Genomic DNA, 16,272 nt, shown 5'->3' with positions numbered 1-16,272 from the left:
TATATAAACCGTGTTGTTAGATGTGATACAACTTTCGAATGAAGTTTCTTTGAGTTGTGGAAAATACTGTTTTTCTGAGGTTTCAGCACCAGCGCCGGTGAACAGCTCCCGCCTTGCAGGAACACTGCTTTCACCAGCTAAGAAACTTCACTTCAGATATAAACGAAATATGCGAGTTACAGCCAATCAATCAAGGGTACACAACCACACATACATTGAGAGTCATTTTCGGTAAGATTAATTTCACCATAGAAACGTTTATATACTGTAATTCATATATTGCAAATAATTAAGAACGGCAAACACTACATAAATCAAGCAAGACTCTCTGATCAGAATTTTAGAGGAAAACTACTCATTCAGTAGCGGTCGGCAACACACTGTGGCCAACACGCAGTCTCATTAATTATAATAACCCCTATTGCGAATTGCACTGCGTTTTCAGACGCCAGTATTTGATCTAATTATCAGGAGAGAGAGAGAGTTGTGTACAAGTGCCGTTTTATCTCATACGGCCAGGATTTTTTTTACATCACCTGCTGAGCCATGATGAGCACCACTGATCTGTTTTGCCTTTCTAGAGTACTGCATAATTATTATTTTGAATAAGGCTCCCGACTTGATGACAGTCGATGTCAGTAATACAAACGATTGGAGAAATACAGCATTTAAATTCGAGGAGAGATCTTTTCAGTCCCGTGGTTTAAAGATATTACTGTTAGCATAGCCACAACAGTGAAACTTAATATCTCCTCAGGGTCACATCTAACTCTTTCTGGTACATACCGTATCATGCAGAAGGCATGATGGTAACAGGACAGTGCAGTAGAAGTACATTTACTTCAGCTCACGCCCACACACCTGACACTGTGTACACCTGTATACCTAAAAATAACCCAAACGCACGTCATAAAAAGCCTTGTTCTAGCACATATGGCGGGCACGTCATTCCGCTTTTCTTAGATGCCGAAAGGAAGATTATCTTGTTTCTTCTAATTAAGTTCCACTCTCACTTTTTAGTGCAATCTGTTACTTTCATCTACAAACACAGCCCAATGTGGAGTGAATAAATAGGGGGGCTTTTGTTGGCACGCCTGTCACCCCTGCAGCGTTCTGCCATAAATAAGAACAACGTGCTCTTTTGATTGCATTTGAGATGATTCGGCATTCAGCTTTTCTAAAATGTGCTGCTGCATTCAGCTGGTTGCACTAGACAGCGTAGGACACCGTGCCATTATGGAATGATAATACAACAGACATGCACACAAATAACAAACTATAATCATAAGGGAACGGTTCTCCGAGTTTCAGATACAAGAAGCAGGGTCCTGCCAGCACATCTATAGCCATTATTGCGCTATGCTTCACTCTCAATGGTCATGATCAGAAGCATTGTTTGTTGTGGAATACCCATCTCAACACACCTCCTTGGGAAGTCTGTATCTGCCTCTTATTGTTACTGCAGATGGGACAGCTCTATCGTCAGTTTGATTTATCCCTTTATAATCAGTGAATTTAGCTTCATGCAGGTGGCACTGGATAACTGTGCAGTATATAAGGGCTTGTCATAAGCTGTCCAGTGGGTGCAAATTTTAGCCACAGCATCCAAGACTGCAACTAGAAATCAAACACTGTGTCACCTGTCAATAACTACTGATGAGTGCAATCCAGAGACTGTGCAGCAGCTCAAACACTCGCAGTATAGACCAGAACAGTGCAGGATCATGGTTCAATAAGTGGCCACTATATAGAATGTAATAGTCATGATAATCAGACTCTTTGATCGCAGGTCACGGTTTAAGCACGAGGCAGTGTCTCAGTGGTATTTAGTGTACTGAGCCCCAGAGGAGTTCTACTACAAGCAAGACATTACTACCTAGGATATCACTATCAGCTGAATCAGCAAAGTGATGAGCACTATGTTGTGACGTCTCTTTTAGAAGAGCCTGGATGACTTTCCAATAAATAATTCATTTCAAAAGGCTCCTTAATTACCATGTCAAATGGTGGTATCAGTCACAACTACTGATAGGTTTGGACAGTGGGATAACACCAATGGAAGCACAAAGATCTAATTAATATACATAAAAAAGCATCCTTTAATTCTTCCATATTCACAAACGCTAATGTTTAAAACACACACACACACACACACACATATATATATATCACATAAAAGTGATCTTGCAGAGTATTGACTGCAGTAATCAGGAATTGAAACATCCTACGCACAGACAATTGACAGTAAAATGCTTTTCAATGACAACACGTCACTCACATTTCACCACAAACCTGTGTTTAGAGGGCTTTCATTTTTTGGGGGATTTCCATTGCTTGCATGATTAACACAAATTATCCAATTACATTAAAGATGTTTATCTGAAGCGGATTGCCACATTAGTCTCATCCAGGAAACTAATGAATATTCATGCAGAGAATATTAAAAACGTCTTTGTTGCCTCACGAAGCGAAAAGGCCTGCGGCAGAAAGAAATTAGTTAGATAATTATCTTGATTATTACGAGAGAAGCGTAGTTTTGGCACACTTGCAATGCACTTGCCTCTCAGAGGGCAGTCTGCTGCTGATGATGCCTTTTATTGTTCTTTCCACCACAATCCCCACGCCCAGGCCTGGCTGCCCACGTTCCGCGAGAACACTCAACATTTAACTGGTAAAATTAAACACTTCAAGATCTGTATGGAGGTTCAAACGATTCAACTAAACAATCTAGAACAAAGACCTAGATTGTAGGGGACCACTTGCCCATGTTCCCTGAAAAATTTTAGTCACAAAACACTATGGCCCGTATTTAATCATTCTGACAATCATGTAAAATTATTATTTGTTTATTTAGCAGACACCTTTATCCAGACAACTTACAGAGACTAGGGTGTGTGAACTATGCATCAGCTGCAGAGTCACTTACAACTACGTCTCACCCGAAAGATGGAGCACAAGGAGGTGAAGTGACTTGCTCAAGGCCACGCAGATTTGAACCGGGGACCACACAGCCTCCTAATTTCAGATATGCCATGACCAATTTAATAGCCTTTGCTATTCCCTGCTTGATGACTGTGACTCTTCTGAAATCTTTGCCTCCCAGTACAAGAACGTCCTCCTCATCTAGATTTCAAACCGTAGAAATGACTTACTACGGCACTTGATTCACTTCTTGGAAAGATAATTATTCCATGACTGCTCTGCTGTGAAATTGTTGCATGACTGCTCATAATACAATGGTGTCATAACATAATCAGTGATTATGGGTGTTTGCTGCAAAGTGCTTCTAGACAGAATATGAGAAATATAATGCAATGCCAGCCATTTATTATTTTTATTAGTATCATTACTGCTGAATACATCAGTTTACACCAATCAGCCGTTCATTACACATGGCTTTTCTCAACCCGATTCAAAGATTATTGTATGAAATAGCTAACCATGCTAACTAGATAGCACCACAGCACCATTTATTACTGAACAATTGGCACTCAGCAGGAGATTTTCAAAGCAATTATAGCTTATTTTATGATTATATACAGTACAGACCCCTGAACCTCTAGATTAAATCAGACATTTAATAACAGTTAATGCTAAGTATAATACAAGTGTTTTAAAAAGCAACCACCACCCACTCATAAAAGATGTCTTATTATGCCTCCCTCTTGCTGGTTGAACATCTGGGATCATCCAGAACCCTGACACCAAGACTTATTAACTGCATGCAAAGAGAAGAGACGTACCAAAACACGACTGAATAGTGTTGTAACAATACAACAAAGTCACAACGGAATAGCACAATCCGAACCAGAAACGGAATAACCCTAGCACTGTATCACTGTCACAATCCTCACATCGTATTGGACAGGTCTTCTTAAATGACAAATGGGTGTAAAAATCTAAAACTAGGACACAAACATTCAAAGTGAACTGCTCCTTCAACATAGTAGCAGCAGAATAAAAACGGTTTTGCTGCCATGTCATTTGTCCTTGGGAATATCTGGAGACCGCTAAAAATATGTTGGTCTCCCAAGACAGATTTTTTTTGTTTGTTTTTGGGGTTGCCTTGAAATTATCATTGTCTGGTTATGCATATTTATAGTACTAATGAGAGGGGGGGGGATCAAGGGTACCTAAAATGAAATTTCCATGAGCTTCACAACTGAATATGAATACATCATAATAATAAATAAAACATTAGCTGAACTGACAAAAAAACGACTTACTTGCACACCATCAAAAACACAACATGTTCATTATGAACTCTTCAGCACAAGTATGTTACTTCTAGTCAATCCATTACCATAATAAAATAAAGTACTGCTTTGTATAGCACAGGAAAGAATTGGTGGAAAAAAGCATGTTAAATCCTGATAAAGTGTGTGAAATTACCACTGTAAACATTCACAACTGTGACATTGAGTGACAAAATAAGGGGTAGCGACCCCATGAGCTCAACAGAACAATACAATGCATTATTTGATTTTATCCATACTCGGGTTAGGAATTATGTGCTGTCTTTTGTATTCCTTTTTTAAAATTCTGGAAGGGTAGCTTCTCCACTTCCCAAATGTATCATTTGCCAGAATATATTTTTATATTATCACATTGGTAACGGATAAATTGATAAAACGTACAGGTGACTTTACACTTAGCTGGGAAACCACCTTCACAGATTTTTCCCCCATCAGATTAGAACGTACAGTGGTGCAGACAGAATTGAAGCTGATGTCTGGATGTGTCGGCAGAGAGAGCAACATATGACACCTACCTGGGCCCTGCATTTGCTCAGTTAAGAACTGCAGACAGCCTGTTACCAGGGAACTTGATCCTTTCCAGACAGAGAGTCTCAGTGGTAAAGCTGCAGCCTGTCAATTCTAGGCATTTAATATGACAAGGGGATAAAGCTGGTGATCTTGTGACCAAAAAAGGCAAGTAGAACCACAGTAAAAGGTCACAGCTACCACATTTAACCAGTCACTTTTCTACCTAGGGCAATTTATTACAATTGGTCAGTTATAATTATTACTATTGATCAGCAAGTGAAATGGCTCTGTCACAATCAATGAAGATGCAATGACTGTGATTGCTAAGACATATTGGGGTTAACTCCATGTTTCAGGACTGCAACAAGTTGGACTCAATATCAGAACCATTCAAAATTGCAAATCACAGTTTTATTTTTTTCTTCAAATGACATTTGTAGCTATATAGGATGTACTAGAATCTAAAAATACAAAAATAGCAGAACCACTGCAGCAATAGAAGCGTGTGACAAATACACACACACAGAGTACAAAATGAAATGCAATCTTTTTCATTTCACACATCACTGCTTTTCACCTATACACTTTAATAGACTCTCTGTCTTTATTAACAAAGATTCATTTCTCATACATATATAAAAAAAGTAATTTACATCCACAAAACAAACAAAAAAAAACTGTTAAGTAGGTATGTCAAAGACACGTCCTTAACAAACAAGGGTCTGAATTACATTTTACATTTTTTTTTTTTTTTTTTTTTTTTTATAAAAGCGCCACTTGAATGCTATTACATAACATGTCACTACAGACATTAGCATCAACATCCTGCTTGAATACAGATCAAGAAGTACAGTAAAACCATGATGACAATAAAGATGTTTGGCTGGATCTTTGTTTCAGGAATACACCGTTGCAAGGTACCAGTGAATTGCAACATTTTCTCCATTGATCTAGGTGTTCAAAACTCTTGTTCCACAGTTAAGTACGATAGGTTAGAAGTTTTCTAGTAAGTCAAGAATCATCTTTTTTTCGTTTTCTTTAAATTCTTCGCTCTTTCCATCTCCTAGGTTTTCTGCAAACTCTGCAAAATATGAATTATAGATATTAATTCTGAAACAGTAACAATACATTGTGATCCAGAGCTGGTTAAAAAGCAATGGTGGGTCATTGGTTAGTGCATTGCACCACAATGTTAAATCCTGCTAGGGCATTACTGGCACCGTACAAATATAACCATGTTACTCTGTATGCCCCTAACGGCTGTATAGGTCAAGGATAGAGACCAAACAATGATTGTCTACTTTAGGTAGGCACATGTTCTGCACAAGAGGCTAAACATCTACCTCATCAATTGAACAATGATTTAATGAACCGTATTATTACGATAATATTTTTCTTAAACATTCTCTACATTTTGTTTCAGTCTGGCAGCTCTTAATGTAAGGTCACATACAAGATAGAAATGGTTTCCTTTGGGAAGCTTCTCAAATGAATTTCTTCTAGTACTAATGCTTTAGCATGCTTATTGCTTACAAAGCATGCATCTATAGTATTTTAAAGTCACTCTCTCTGATCCCTGAAGATTTGAAACACATGCCATCATATTGTTTTGAAGAATACAGGTTTGTTTAAACAGATGCAGTGAAAAAAATTAACTTGTAAATTAAGCTGTGTTTTTCATTTTCACCCCTTGTGGCCCAAGCCTGCTTTACACTAGTCCCTATATGACACACACCATTTAAGTGCCTGCCTAGTACAGTCGTGTCCAATTAAACCTGCAGAAGTCTCCTTGCTACTCTGGCAGCTCATACATATTAAAAAGGGCAGCTGTCCAAGACTATGTCAAAAGGAAGCAACATAAGCTTTGTTGTTATGGAAAATAAAAATCTCAGCAACCCTCAATGTCATAAGTATTCATACAGCACAGGCTTTGGTGCATTTTAAAATCCTTTGGTACCGAAGCATTTAATCCTACTAGGCTTTCCATATACTGAGATTTCCACTATTTAAACCTGAATGCATAATATGTCCACAGGTAGCAATCCCCATGGTGATGGGCAACATCTAATAATGCTTTCTTTACTACACAGAAAAACAATAAAGCAAAGAAGAACAGGCACACACTTCACTCAACCCACAGAAGCATTTTGAGTGAAAATATATTGAAACATTTTCAGCAGCAGAAAAACTGGCTACAAAAGGAGGGGGGGGGGGGGGGGGGGGGCGGTTAGCATCCAGAAAAAGGATTTGCACTTAAATTAAACAATGTCAGACATGCATAGTTTCAGAGGGCCATGGAACTGTAAATTCAACCGCAATTTATAGGGTGTGTCGCATGACCAGGTGTATAGTAAATACGATCTGGTCATTGGCTCTGAAGTTGGTAGAAACATAGATTTAAGAGAGTTTAAAGGGGCGAGACACGTGGTGTGAAATTGTCATGGAAAATAAAATAGAAAATCTCAGCAGCCCCAATGTCATAAATGTTCATACAGCACACGGCTTCAGTTTTGTCAATGTCTTGTGAGTTTTGAAGGATTGGCAAATGCGTTAGAAGAACAACAACTGATAGGTTTGTGTAGTTCTAGTGTTATAATGCTGTAAAACCAGTACTGAGGATTTGTATTTGATTTACAGTCATGACTTTCTTTATAATGTTATAGGGATAATACATATCTGGACCAATATCAAATGCCTTCACTCTGTTTAGTGTTTCTGAAGAGGATGCTGACAAAGCATTTCTTTCTGTCCCCAATGGGCACAACTGGGATGTAATTTACTGGGATGTAATTTGTATTGTACTCTCTTATACAGGATACACACACAAAACACAATCTGATATTCCCCTGTTTTGGCAATGGCAGTGAGAAATTATTTGATGGCACAGCAGGGGTACCTAGGAGTTTCAGGTTACCAGGGAAACTGAAAACACTATGATTTTGAGGAGCCTTTCCTTGGGGTACACCTCCCCAGTGTCTGGCCAAGGCATGTGGAGGAGGCAGTAACACAATCAACAGGGCTTCATTAGTATTCGAGTCTACACTTAATTAACCTACAATCTATTTCCTTGCAGTAGCATCTTAAGCACTATGTTCCATTCCTTGTAGGATTTGTAGATTGTCTTGTTTTCGGGCAGACTGCCATACAAACATGGGTAGTAAAAGAAAATGGAAAAAAGGAGTTGTGTGAGACAATTTACACTTGACAGAATATGTGCACAATTGTAAATAGCAAAAGCAATCTCCCCAATGGAGATGGGTGCTAAATAACAGCGGGACCAAAGATATCGGAAAAAGAAAGTTTCAGATGCCCTTAACCCTTTGCGGTCCTATGTCAGACCAGGTCCGAAATCATCAAAAAGGCGTCAGTCTCAGGTTCTTAGTCGTTTTTTCTCCGGAAAAAGCAGAGAAAAGCTTTCAATGGCCGAGAGAGGCCAAGAGAAGCGGGAAAAATGGAGGCGGAACGGAGCAATACATATAGTCGCTTCACCACAGACAACACAGACATAAACAAGACAGCTGCTTCCGCATCCAGCGCCCAAAGGAAATCACTGACATTTGCCAAGCTTTTTGAGATGTTATAGTAATAAAATAATGACTTGGATAGCATTATTGAGGAGTTTGGTGATAAATCAAGTGATCAAGAGATGATTTATCAGAATGCACGACTATGAAGAGATATGTGATAAATACAGCGAACAAGGGGTGGGGTGGGGTGGGGTGGGGTGGGGCGGGGCTGGAGATTCAGTACTCGGTGTCATGTTGATATGCACGCATAAATAAATGGACCGCAAAGGATTAAAATTCCCTCAAATTGACCAGTTTTCAATGCAGCTTTGGATACATTGGTGCAGAATATACATAAAGTTTTTTTTCCCTCTGCAAGGGAGCAACCAACCTTCACTGGTATGACTGGAATCCAGAGACATTCTGCATTCTCAAATGCAATTAACAATGCTCCATATTGTTCCTCAACATAAATTAAACCAGGCCCTTAGTCAAAGAATTACAGTATTACAGTTTAACTCCATAAATATGTATGGGTTTTGCTTTTAAACACTAAAACACAGCAAATGTATGAAAACACAGAATATAAAAAAGGACTGCAATTTCAGCCAAAACAGTCAACAGCTAAATGCCGGCTCTGCTTCATGTTTTTCAGCAGATGGGTTTTTATTACACTGTTTCGTTTTCATCAGTGCCAATGAATTGGCACAGCTCCCTTGGTTATATTAATGTGGCTTTTTGAAAAACAAGTGGCTGGGTAAGGTGCCAAGCTGTAAAACACTGTGATGGTACAAGACTGTTTTCAAAAAGCCACCTCCAGTGCCAGTCTTGGACAATAGCTCTTTTGCATTTTGTTCATCATCATTGACAAGCTGGCCCAACAAAGGATTAAAGCCCCCTTTAGAATTTAGAACATTTATGTTAAAGTTAATTTTAGGACTCCTCTGACTGCCTATTGAAAGTTCTGAATGTGGTCTACCTTACCTACCTGTTTGATGAAAGTCATGTCTCGAGTACTACCTTTCGTTTAAAAAAAAAAAAAAATCAAAGACTTACCCCTCATGATGTGTCGCACAACTTTGACTGAGCCGCCTCGCAAGTTCAGAATCTGGTGTACCCTCTGTTGTAGCTAAAATACAAAATGCATGCAATTACCAAACAAAATACATAAAATTACATTCATCCTCCTAAGGCTTCTCATGTCCGTTTGATCTTTTTACAACACCCAAACAGACACAATCTCTATTCCGGGCTCTCTAAGCGTTCACTAATATTTAAACAAACTGGCACATTGTCCTCAGTTCCACCCATTTTTCATTCTGTGTCAAAGCTTTCTTCCTAGGCCATTCTTCTGCATATCATGTGGTGATGAAAGGCCGACTGCACTCGGTGTCACGTGCCTGTGACCAGGCTTAATGAAAACTGGTTGGAGTAGAATTAATCACTATTGCTCGAGTCAGAAGAGTGACAAACTCAGTAAGAGAGAAGTGCATGGCTGTAACAGGTTTCCAGAGATCTGAGGGAGCAGCTGGCTGCTTTCTCTAATTACCTGGGGAATACTGGCATTGCTAATCTCCACCATGATGTAGCAGAGCAGCTGAAGGACAAAGAGCCCAGCATCCAAGCGACGCAGATAGAATTCCTCTTCCATGGAGTCTTCAATAATCTCGCCTCGGCGCACCATATCCTGGAGAAGATAACAAAAAAAAAACACCCAAGCAATTCATTATTTTCTGCTGTAGTTTACCAATCCATCAATCCAACCATCCATTAGTGAATCCAATTTTATATTGATCAATCTATGTAACCATTTATTATTACATGAATTCATGCATGTAGATCTCTATTCATCTATATATGCATTGCCTATTCTATCTATTTACTCATCCATCTGTGTGTCGCTTAATCCATTCGCACATCTTTACTGCCATTTCCCCTGCCAGTGATCATTTTAATTCCTAAAAAATACAGGTTTTCAAGTCTTGCGGAAAGAATAAAAAAAGATGATTCAAGCAAAGCCTCTAAGTTTAAAACAACGAACATCCTTACCTCATTATTAATGCTGTAGTCCAGACTTGACACAAGTTTATTTTTATTTTTTTATATTGCACTATTTTGTTCAGCTACTTTCAATATGTTATGCATGAAAGTGCTAAACATGATGCCTGTATAAGCACTTACCTTGCCATTTAATATATAATAGTAATACAAACCAAGTAAAAACAAGCTAACAAAAAAGCAATACTGGATTTTAAATGACAGGGATTGGAATGTGCAAATGCAACGACAGGGCAGAACATTGTTGATAGAGACGTCTTAATTGGCGTATAGTTTGTGATGTCAACACCTTTCAGAACTACTCATTGTTATTCATATCCAACAGACAAGAAACAAGTTGAGAGCTGCTTTATTTATTAGGTTTCATAGCCATCCAGCCAGGTGTCCGTTGTTCTTCAGATTGGACACGCGGTTTAAAAAATACAGGACATGAAGTAACATTATTCCCATTGGGGTTAGTCTCAGCAGGCTCTGTTTTGGGATTTCAGCGCTCCAGTTTGGCTGATTTTCAGCTGAAAGACCTGGCGCTTTGGCACCCTGTCACCATTCAACAAGCATCACAGCAGTTTTCAGTGTTGGCAGATTTCAGCTAGAAGGACACTTGCTTTTATTGTGCAGCTGTTCCACAAGGTATACGACAGTTGGCATTTTTGCAAAAAAATAATTGCTCTTATTGAAATAGCTTCTCCCTTTAGGTCATAAGCTTTCAGGCGGAAATTGGCAAGGCCTTGGTGCAATGGTATTCTGCAAAATGAACATGCAATAGAGTACTGTAGAGGCAGAAGGACATGGGTGGGAGTTTATGCATACTGATAGTATATAAAAAGGGGTAAATTATTACATTTTAGAAAACAAAATTCTCTTTCCACATGAGGGGTGCATATAACATCCTGGACAACGGTGGGCCTACCCCATTTTCGTGAGACATTCCTCACACATCGCTTATATGCACACACACGTATTATTAATTAACGCCTCACTCAGATATCAGCTTTTTAATAGACCCCTGCTCAAAAAATAAAGAAAGAAAAGCACAACTCTGGCTATGTGCATGTGACGCCCATGAAGAGACTGCAGCCTCAATCCACCATGCAATACAAACTAACGTGCACACACCTTAGTAAGCAAATTTTATTTTATGGTTCAGTCCCGAAAGACAACCCAAGATTAACTACTTGCAGCACAGCAGTCCTTCACGTCTTTTTCTTTTTTTTTTCCCCCCCCAAGCAAAGTTAAGTGCCAACACCGCACGGGATAAAACAAGGACTGTCTGTTTACCTCGTCCTCAGCTTGGATGGGGAAATCTTAAACTCAGAGGAACTTAGAGCTTTGCTGGTCACTCTATCCAAAAGCTGGCTGAAGATATCTTCTTAAAGGGGGTTTAGTTGTTTTGTTTTTTACTCAATTCCAGGATATCTGGTTTGCCTGATACCAGATAAGATGCATGGGACTCATCTTATAGTGTTTGTGCCTACTTGCTGCGATATTAAATTAGCAGCAATGTAGGAGGCTACTGGGGATCTCATCTCCCGCCCACCCTTCAAAGAAAATAAATCCAGGCTGACGCACAGTGGATTAAACCCCCTGCTTTATTTTATCAGCTCTCTCCTTGTGCTTGGCACTTTGTGTTTACAAGGCCTGTCACATCAGTTTATTTGTGAGGGCCCCGCACTTCCAGAAACAAGAAAAAAGCAGAACAGAATAAAGCCATGCAACTGATATTCCTGGAAGCAATGTAAAAATGCTGCGATAGACAGAGGGAGGCATTTGTGATTATGACTGGAGCCATTAGAATATTAAACTGTAAGCAGAAAACGGGAATCGACTTTCAAAGCCTGGCAGTATCAATTTCTCCTTTTTGGGACAAGTCAGAGAACAGACATGTCTATGCCTTACTATACACTCTGTAGCGTGAATGGAAAAACATACCACGCCATATTGGGGCTAGGAGATGGGCTTTTCATGTTAGAATATTCTTTCAATTTGAATTAGCTGGGAAACAAAAAAAAAAAAAAAAACACAAGAAACAGAAACAAACAATCACATTATTGTGATTCTACTCTACTACGTATATTTTATTCCCGTTAAATGCATCTTAGCTTTTCCTCTGCACATAATTAACATTTGTAGAGACAGAGTTTGCCGTTTGCTGGTTATGTAAAACAATCCAATTGAGAGGTTCTCCTTTTGGGGGCGTTTCATTATTTTTTTAACTGAAAACCAGGAACCATATACGCTTGATACACATTTAAAAAAGATACAGGCACAAAAACTCAAAAAAATCTCTTTTAAATATCAGTAAAACTTATTCCAACCTATGTTATTACTCTGTTATTTTTTTTTTATACAGTACACAGAATGTTGGTTCCAGTTACAAACATGTTTGCTGTGAGTTTGACCTTCAACATAACAGTGGATTATTAGTGGCACTGCTCAGTTCATTCCTCCCACATCACCATCTATCTTGAATTACAAGTGCAGCAGAGAACAACATTTGAACACACAACAAAATCCATATTTTATAAAATCACATCAGTCACAATAAAGCCTCAACCAGCATTTAAAGAAACATCGCCTTCGTTTTTTAAACAGCCAGTACACACCCCTGCACTCATATTTTTCATATAAAAGCTTGTGGTACAAGCCCTGTTGTAAATGTACAAAACATATTCTGCTTGCTACCCAAGCTCTTGGAGCTTGAGGCTCTCCTCACTCCTAGAGGTAAAGAGAATCAGGAAATTAGCAATGAGATTCACTTTGGAGCGAACTGGCAATGATGACCAACATGTCATCTCTACCCGACAGCACATAGCATGTCTTTCACAATTGCAGCAATAGTGAAAGACATGCTATTTTTTTTTTTTTTACCAGAACATACCAAGTTTTACATCTCAGAAATTAACACCGTTTTTACTGCCATTCCATAAAACCTGTGAGTTATAATTACGTCTCCCAATGTTTGCATTCAAAATGTGCCAACACCGTAAAAGTGGCAGTGCTATGACAACACTATTAGGAGTACAGATGTTCAAGCTTCTGGCAGTAGTTACTCAGAGCCCGCAGACCTGCAGAAATCCTTATTAACCTGACAGAGCTGCGGCAGTAATTACTTGCCATTGGTGCTAATCAATTTCACGCAATCTCAGCACTCTTCCTTTAGAGCTGCTGTCTCTTTTCCTCTGCAACTGGCTACAAAGCTTGGGCTATTTTGCTACCATATTACTGGTTTCTTGCTAAATAGCCTTGAAGACAACCTTCCAGATTTAACATCTGTCATGTATTTATACTGTTTTTCATAAACCATCCTGTTAATTTGTGGGTCGTGCAAACTACAGTTATACCAAAATGTTACAGCTGCTTACAAAATGATATTGCACAACATATTTATCTAGAAACATATTGTGACGGGGGACTGCCCCGTCTTTATGAACGTGGTTGGGACTGGCAGAGAGGGGGTTAAAATTCCTCCCTGCCAGGAAAAATTGTGAGAATGTGGCTGGAGCCCCAATTGAATAATCAGCAATTATTGATTAATTGGGCTCCAGCCACAGGGGATAAAAGCCAGGGGAGAGGTCCTGGGTAAGAGGAGAGTTCTGGAAGGAGAAGCAGCAAGTGTTTTTCTGTGTGTGCTGTTTTTGTTCATGTGGCAAACCAGTGAAGGCAAGGCCCAGCCTGGAAGTCATATTTTTGTAAGTTTTGTTTTGTGTGTTTTTTTTGGTGAACACTTGCTTCTTCTCCTTCCAGAACTCTCCTCTTAGCCAGGGCCTCTCCCCTGGCTTTTATCCCCTGTGGCTGGAGCCCAATTAATCAATAATTGCTGATTATTCAATTAGGGCTCCAGCCACATTCTCACATGTTTTCCTGGCATGGAGGAATTTTAACCCCCTCCCTGCCAGTCCCAACCACGTTCATAAAGACGGGGCAGTCCCCCGTCACACATATTTATAGGCAGATATTTTCCATGAAACAAGAGTTTGACATTTTAAAATTATATTATAAAGTTGGATTACTTAGTGTTGAAAAGGTTAAACAAATATTTCATGTTTTATTGGAGTTTTCACTAAGGGAGCTCAACTACAATCCCTTTCAATATTCTTATGCCAAGAGTGTACACCTGAAGAATCACATACGCTCAAGCTGAATTAAACTCCAGGCACCGTGCTCTTTTAATATTTAATGAAAACATTCACAAGGAAAGTTTGCTTTCTACTCCTCTGCACATTACCTAACTGCACCCCAAAGTTTAAATTAATTCAGTGTTTCTTTCCTGCAGTGGAAGTACAGAGTGCAGTCTCAGGGGTCTGAGAATTAAGAACCAAAATAGATTTTTTGAATCTGTGCGTGACCAAAACCTTAACAGTGCAGCTGCAGTACAATCCTACCCCCAATACCAGACTCCTGTTTCTTCAGTTCTATTCTTACTTTTGAGGCCACAGTGGCAAGGTACAATAATTAAAAAGTACAGTAGACTGCTTACCCTAGCACCTACAGTATATACATTATCACCTGCAGCCCATGTAGTTTTAATTATCACTTCATTCCTTTTTTGTGGGAAATGCATATGCCACAGCCCCACAGGAGGATCAATGGCCTAGCATTACCACCCCTGCTCATGTATCCGGGTGGTATTCCTTCGGAAAGCAACCCACTATCGGACACAGATCTCATAAGCTACATTCCGAATCCAATCGCATTAATTTTCTGCTGGATAGACGTGTATCTCTATCCCCATCTGTGTGACTACGCAGTATCTGTTCACCTATATCCAGGGCTTAAGACTGTCTCTGTTCTGCTGTAAGGCTAATATAAGCTCTCTAAATCCCTGTTTGCCTGGAAGCAATTTAATTACATGATTATTGCTCTCTTTTGGCAGAAGGCAGAATTTTCATTTATTTTTTCAGTTGTCTAAAAACAACTTGGTTACTGTCTCAGGATTGTGAAGGTCAACAGACAGCTACATAAGTCTTAAAACGTCTCTGTGGCAGTAAAACGGTTTGTGAAAAAGCTACTGGGAAAAGCTTAGCTACGCCATTAATTGCTCCCGGCAGCTTTGCACATTATTGCAAAGTATTTTTACTCAACTTACCTTGAATTTTATTATCTCTTGTTTTTATTATAAACTAGACTATGAGGCCAATTGACATGAGGCAAACTGTTGTTAATATTCTTGGATGATTTGTATTAAAATATATTCTACAGTCCAACCATTGCATGCTAAATATGTTTGTATCCCTGAACAGATAATAGTCTCTTCTTTAAATACATAAAACAAATATTTTAAATGAACAAGTCGTGTCAGAATTGCAGTACCCCATGCAAACAATTTTCACTGACTGCACAATGACTGTGTTCTGCAAAGAGCACTGAAAAGCTTGTTACCACCTTGAATGCTGCACCAATTATGCCAGTCACCATTACAGAAACCCATTCTGGGAAGGGTGAAATGAAGCACTAATGTCTCACCTCAGCCTTTAGCATCACTGGTGTAATAAATAACAAAGTACTGCTCATTAGAATCTTTTGCATGTATTTGAAGATGGGACAATTATCAATTTAGCTTGTAAAATCTAGGCACAGGGCTGGTTGGTCCTACTGTGGCTATACCATGCTGGCATGGCCATGTCTTATACACATAATACATTCAGTTTTGTGCAACTTTTCAGAGTAAGTCTCAACCCAATAGCCCTTAACAATATGCCTTGGATAATCCAAATGTAGCTTCGCAAAACTCTTTTTGGGAAACCTGTCCATCAGAGATTTGTGGTCTCAGCTCCCCCAAAGTAAACGGGTCTCTTACGTGTTTCTCTCCTTCAATCTTCTTATCGGCCACCTGCACTGCTTCCAGGTATTTAAAATGCAACTCCATCAGCCGGTCGACCTGGGAGTGAAAGGAAGCCAGAAACACACATTGCTGATACAGAACTGGGATGGAGGCTTACAGT

General features: G+C 39.3%; 1 protein-coding gene across 2 annotated transcripts in view; it reads right to left on the bottom strand.

Moving 5' to 3' along the window:
* Positions 1-5,155: 5,155 nt before the first annotated feature.
* The window catches only part of LOC117964489 (beta-catenin-like protein 1), a 31,597-nt gene continuing 20,480 nt past the window's right edge, over positions 5,156-16,272 (bottom strand). For both annotated transcript variants that reach the window (XM_034908109.2, XM_059003748.1), the window contains exons 13-16: positions 16,128-16,208; positions 9,822-9,959; positions 9,329-9,401; positions 5,156-5,847 (exon numbers count right to left, since the gene is read on the bottom strand). In XM_034908109.2, coding sequence (XP_034764000.1) covers positions 5,759-5,847; positions 9,329-9,401; positions 9,822-9,959; positions 16,128-16,208 — 381 coding nt within the window. In that variant the 3' untranslated portion in view covers positions 5,156-5,758. The remainder of the gene's footprint in view (positions 5,848-9,328; positions 9,402-9,821; positions 9,960-16,127; positions 16,209-16,272) is intronic.

The sequence above is a fragment of the Acipenser ruthenus genome, chromosome 29, assembly GCF_902713425.1.
Source record: "Acipenser ruthenus chromosome 29, fAciRut3.2 maternal haplotype, whole genome shotgun sequence".
Lineage (NCBI taxonomy): Eukaryota > Metazoa > Chordata > Actinopteri > Acipenseriformes > Acipenseridae > Acipenser > Acipenser ruthenus.
Note: the sequence above shows the minus strand (reverse complement) of the source record. Positions and strands in the feature narration are given on the sequence as shown.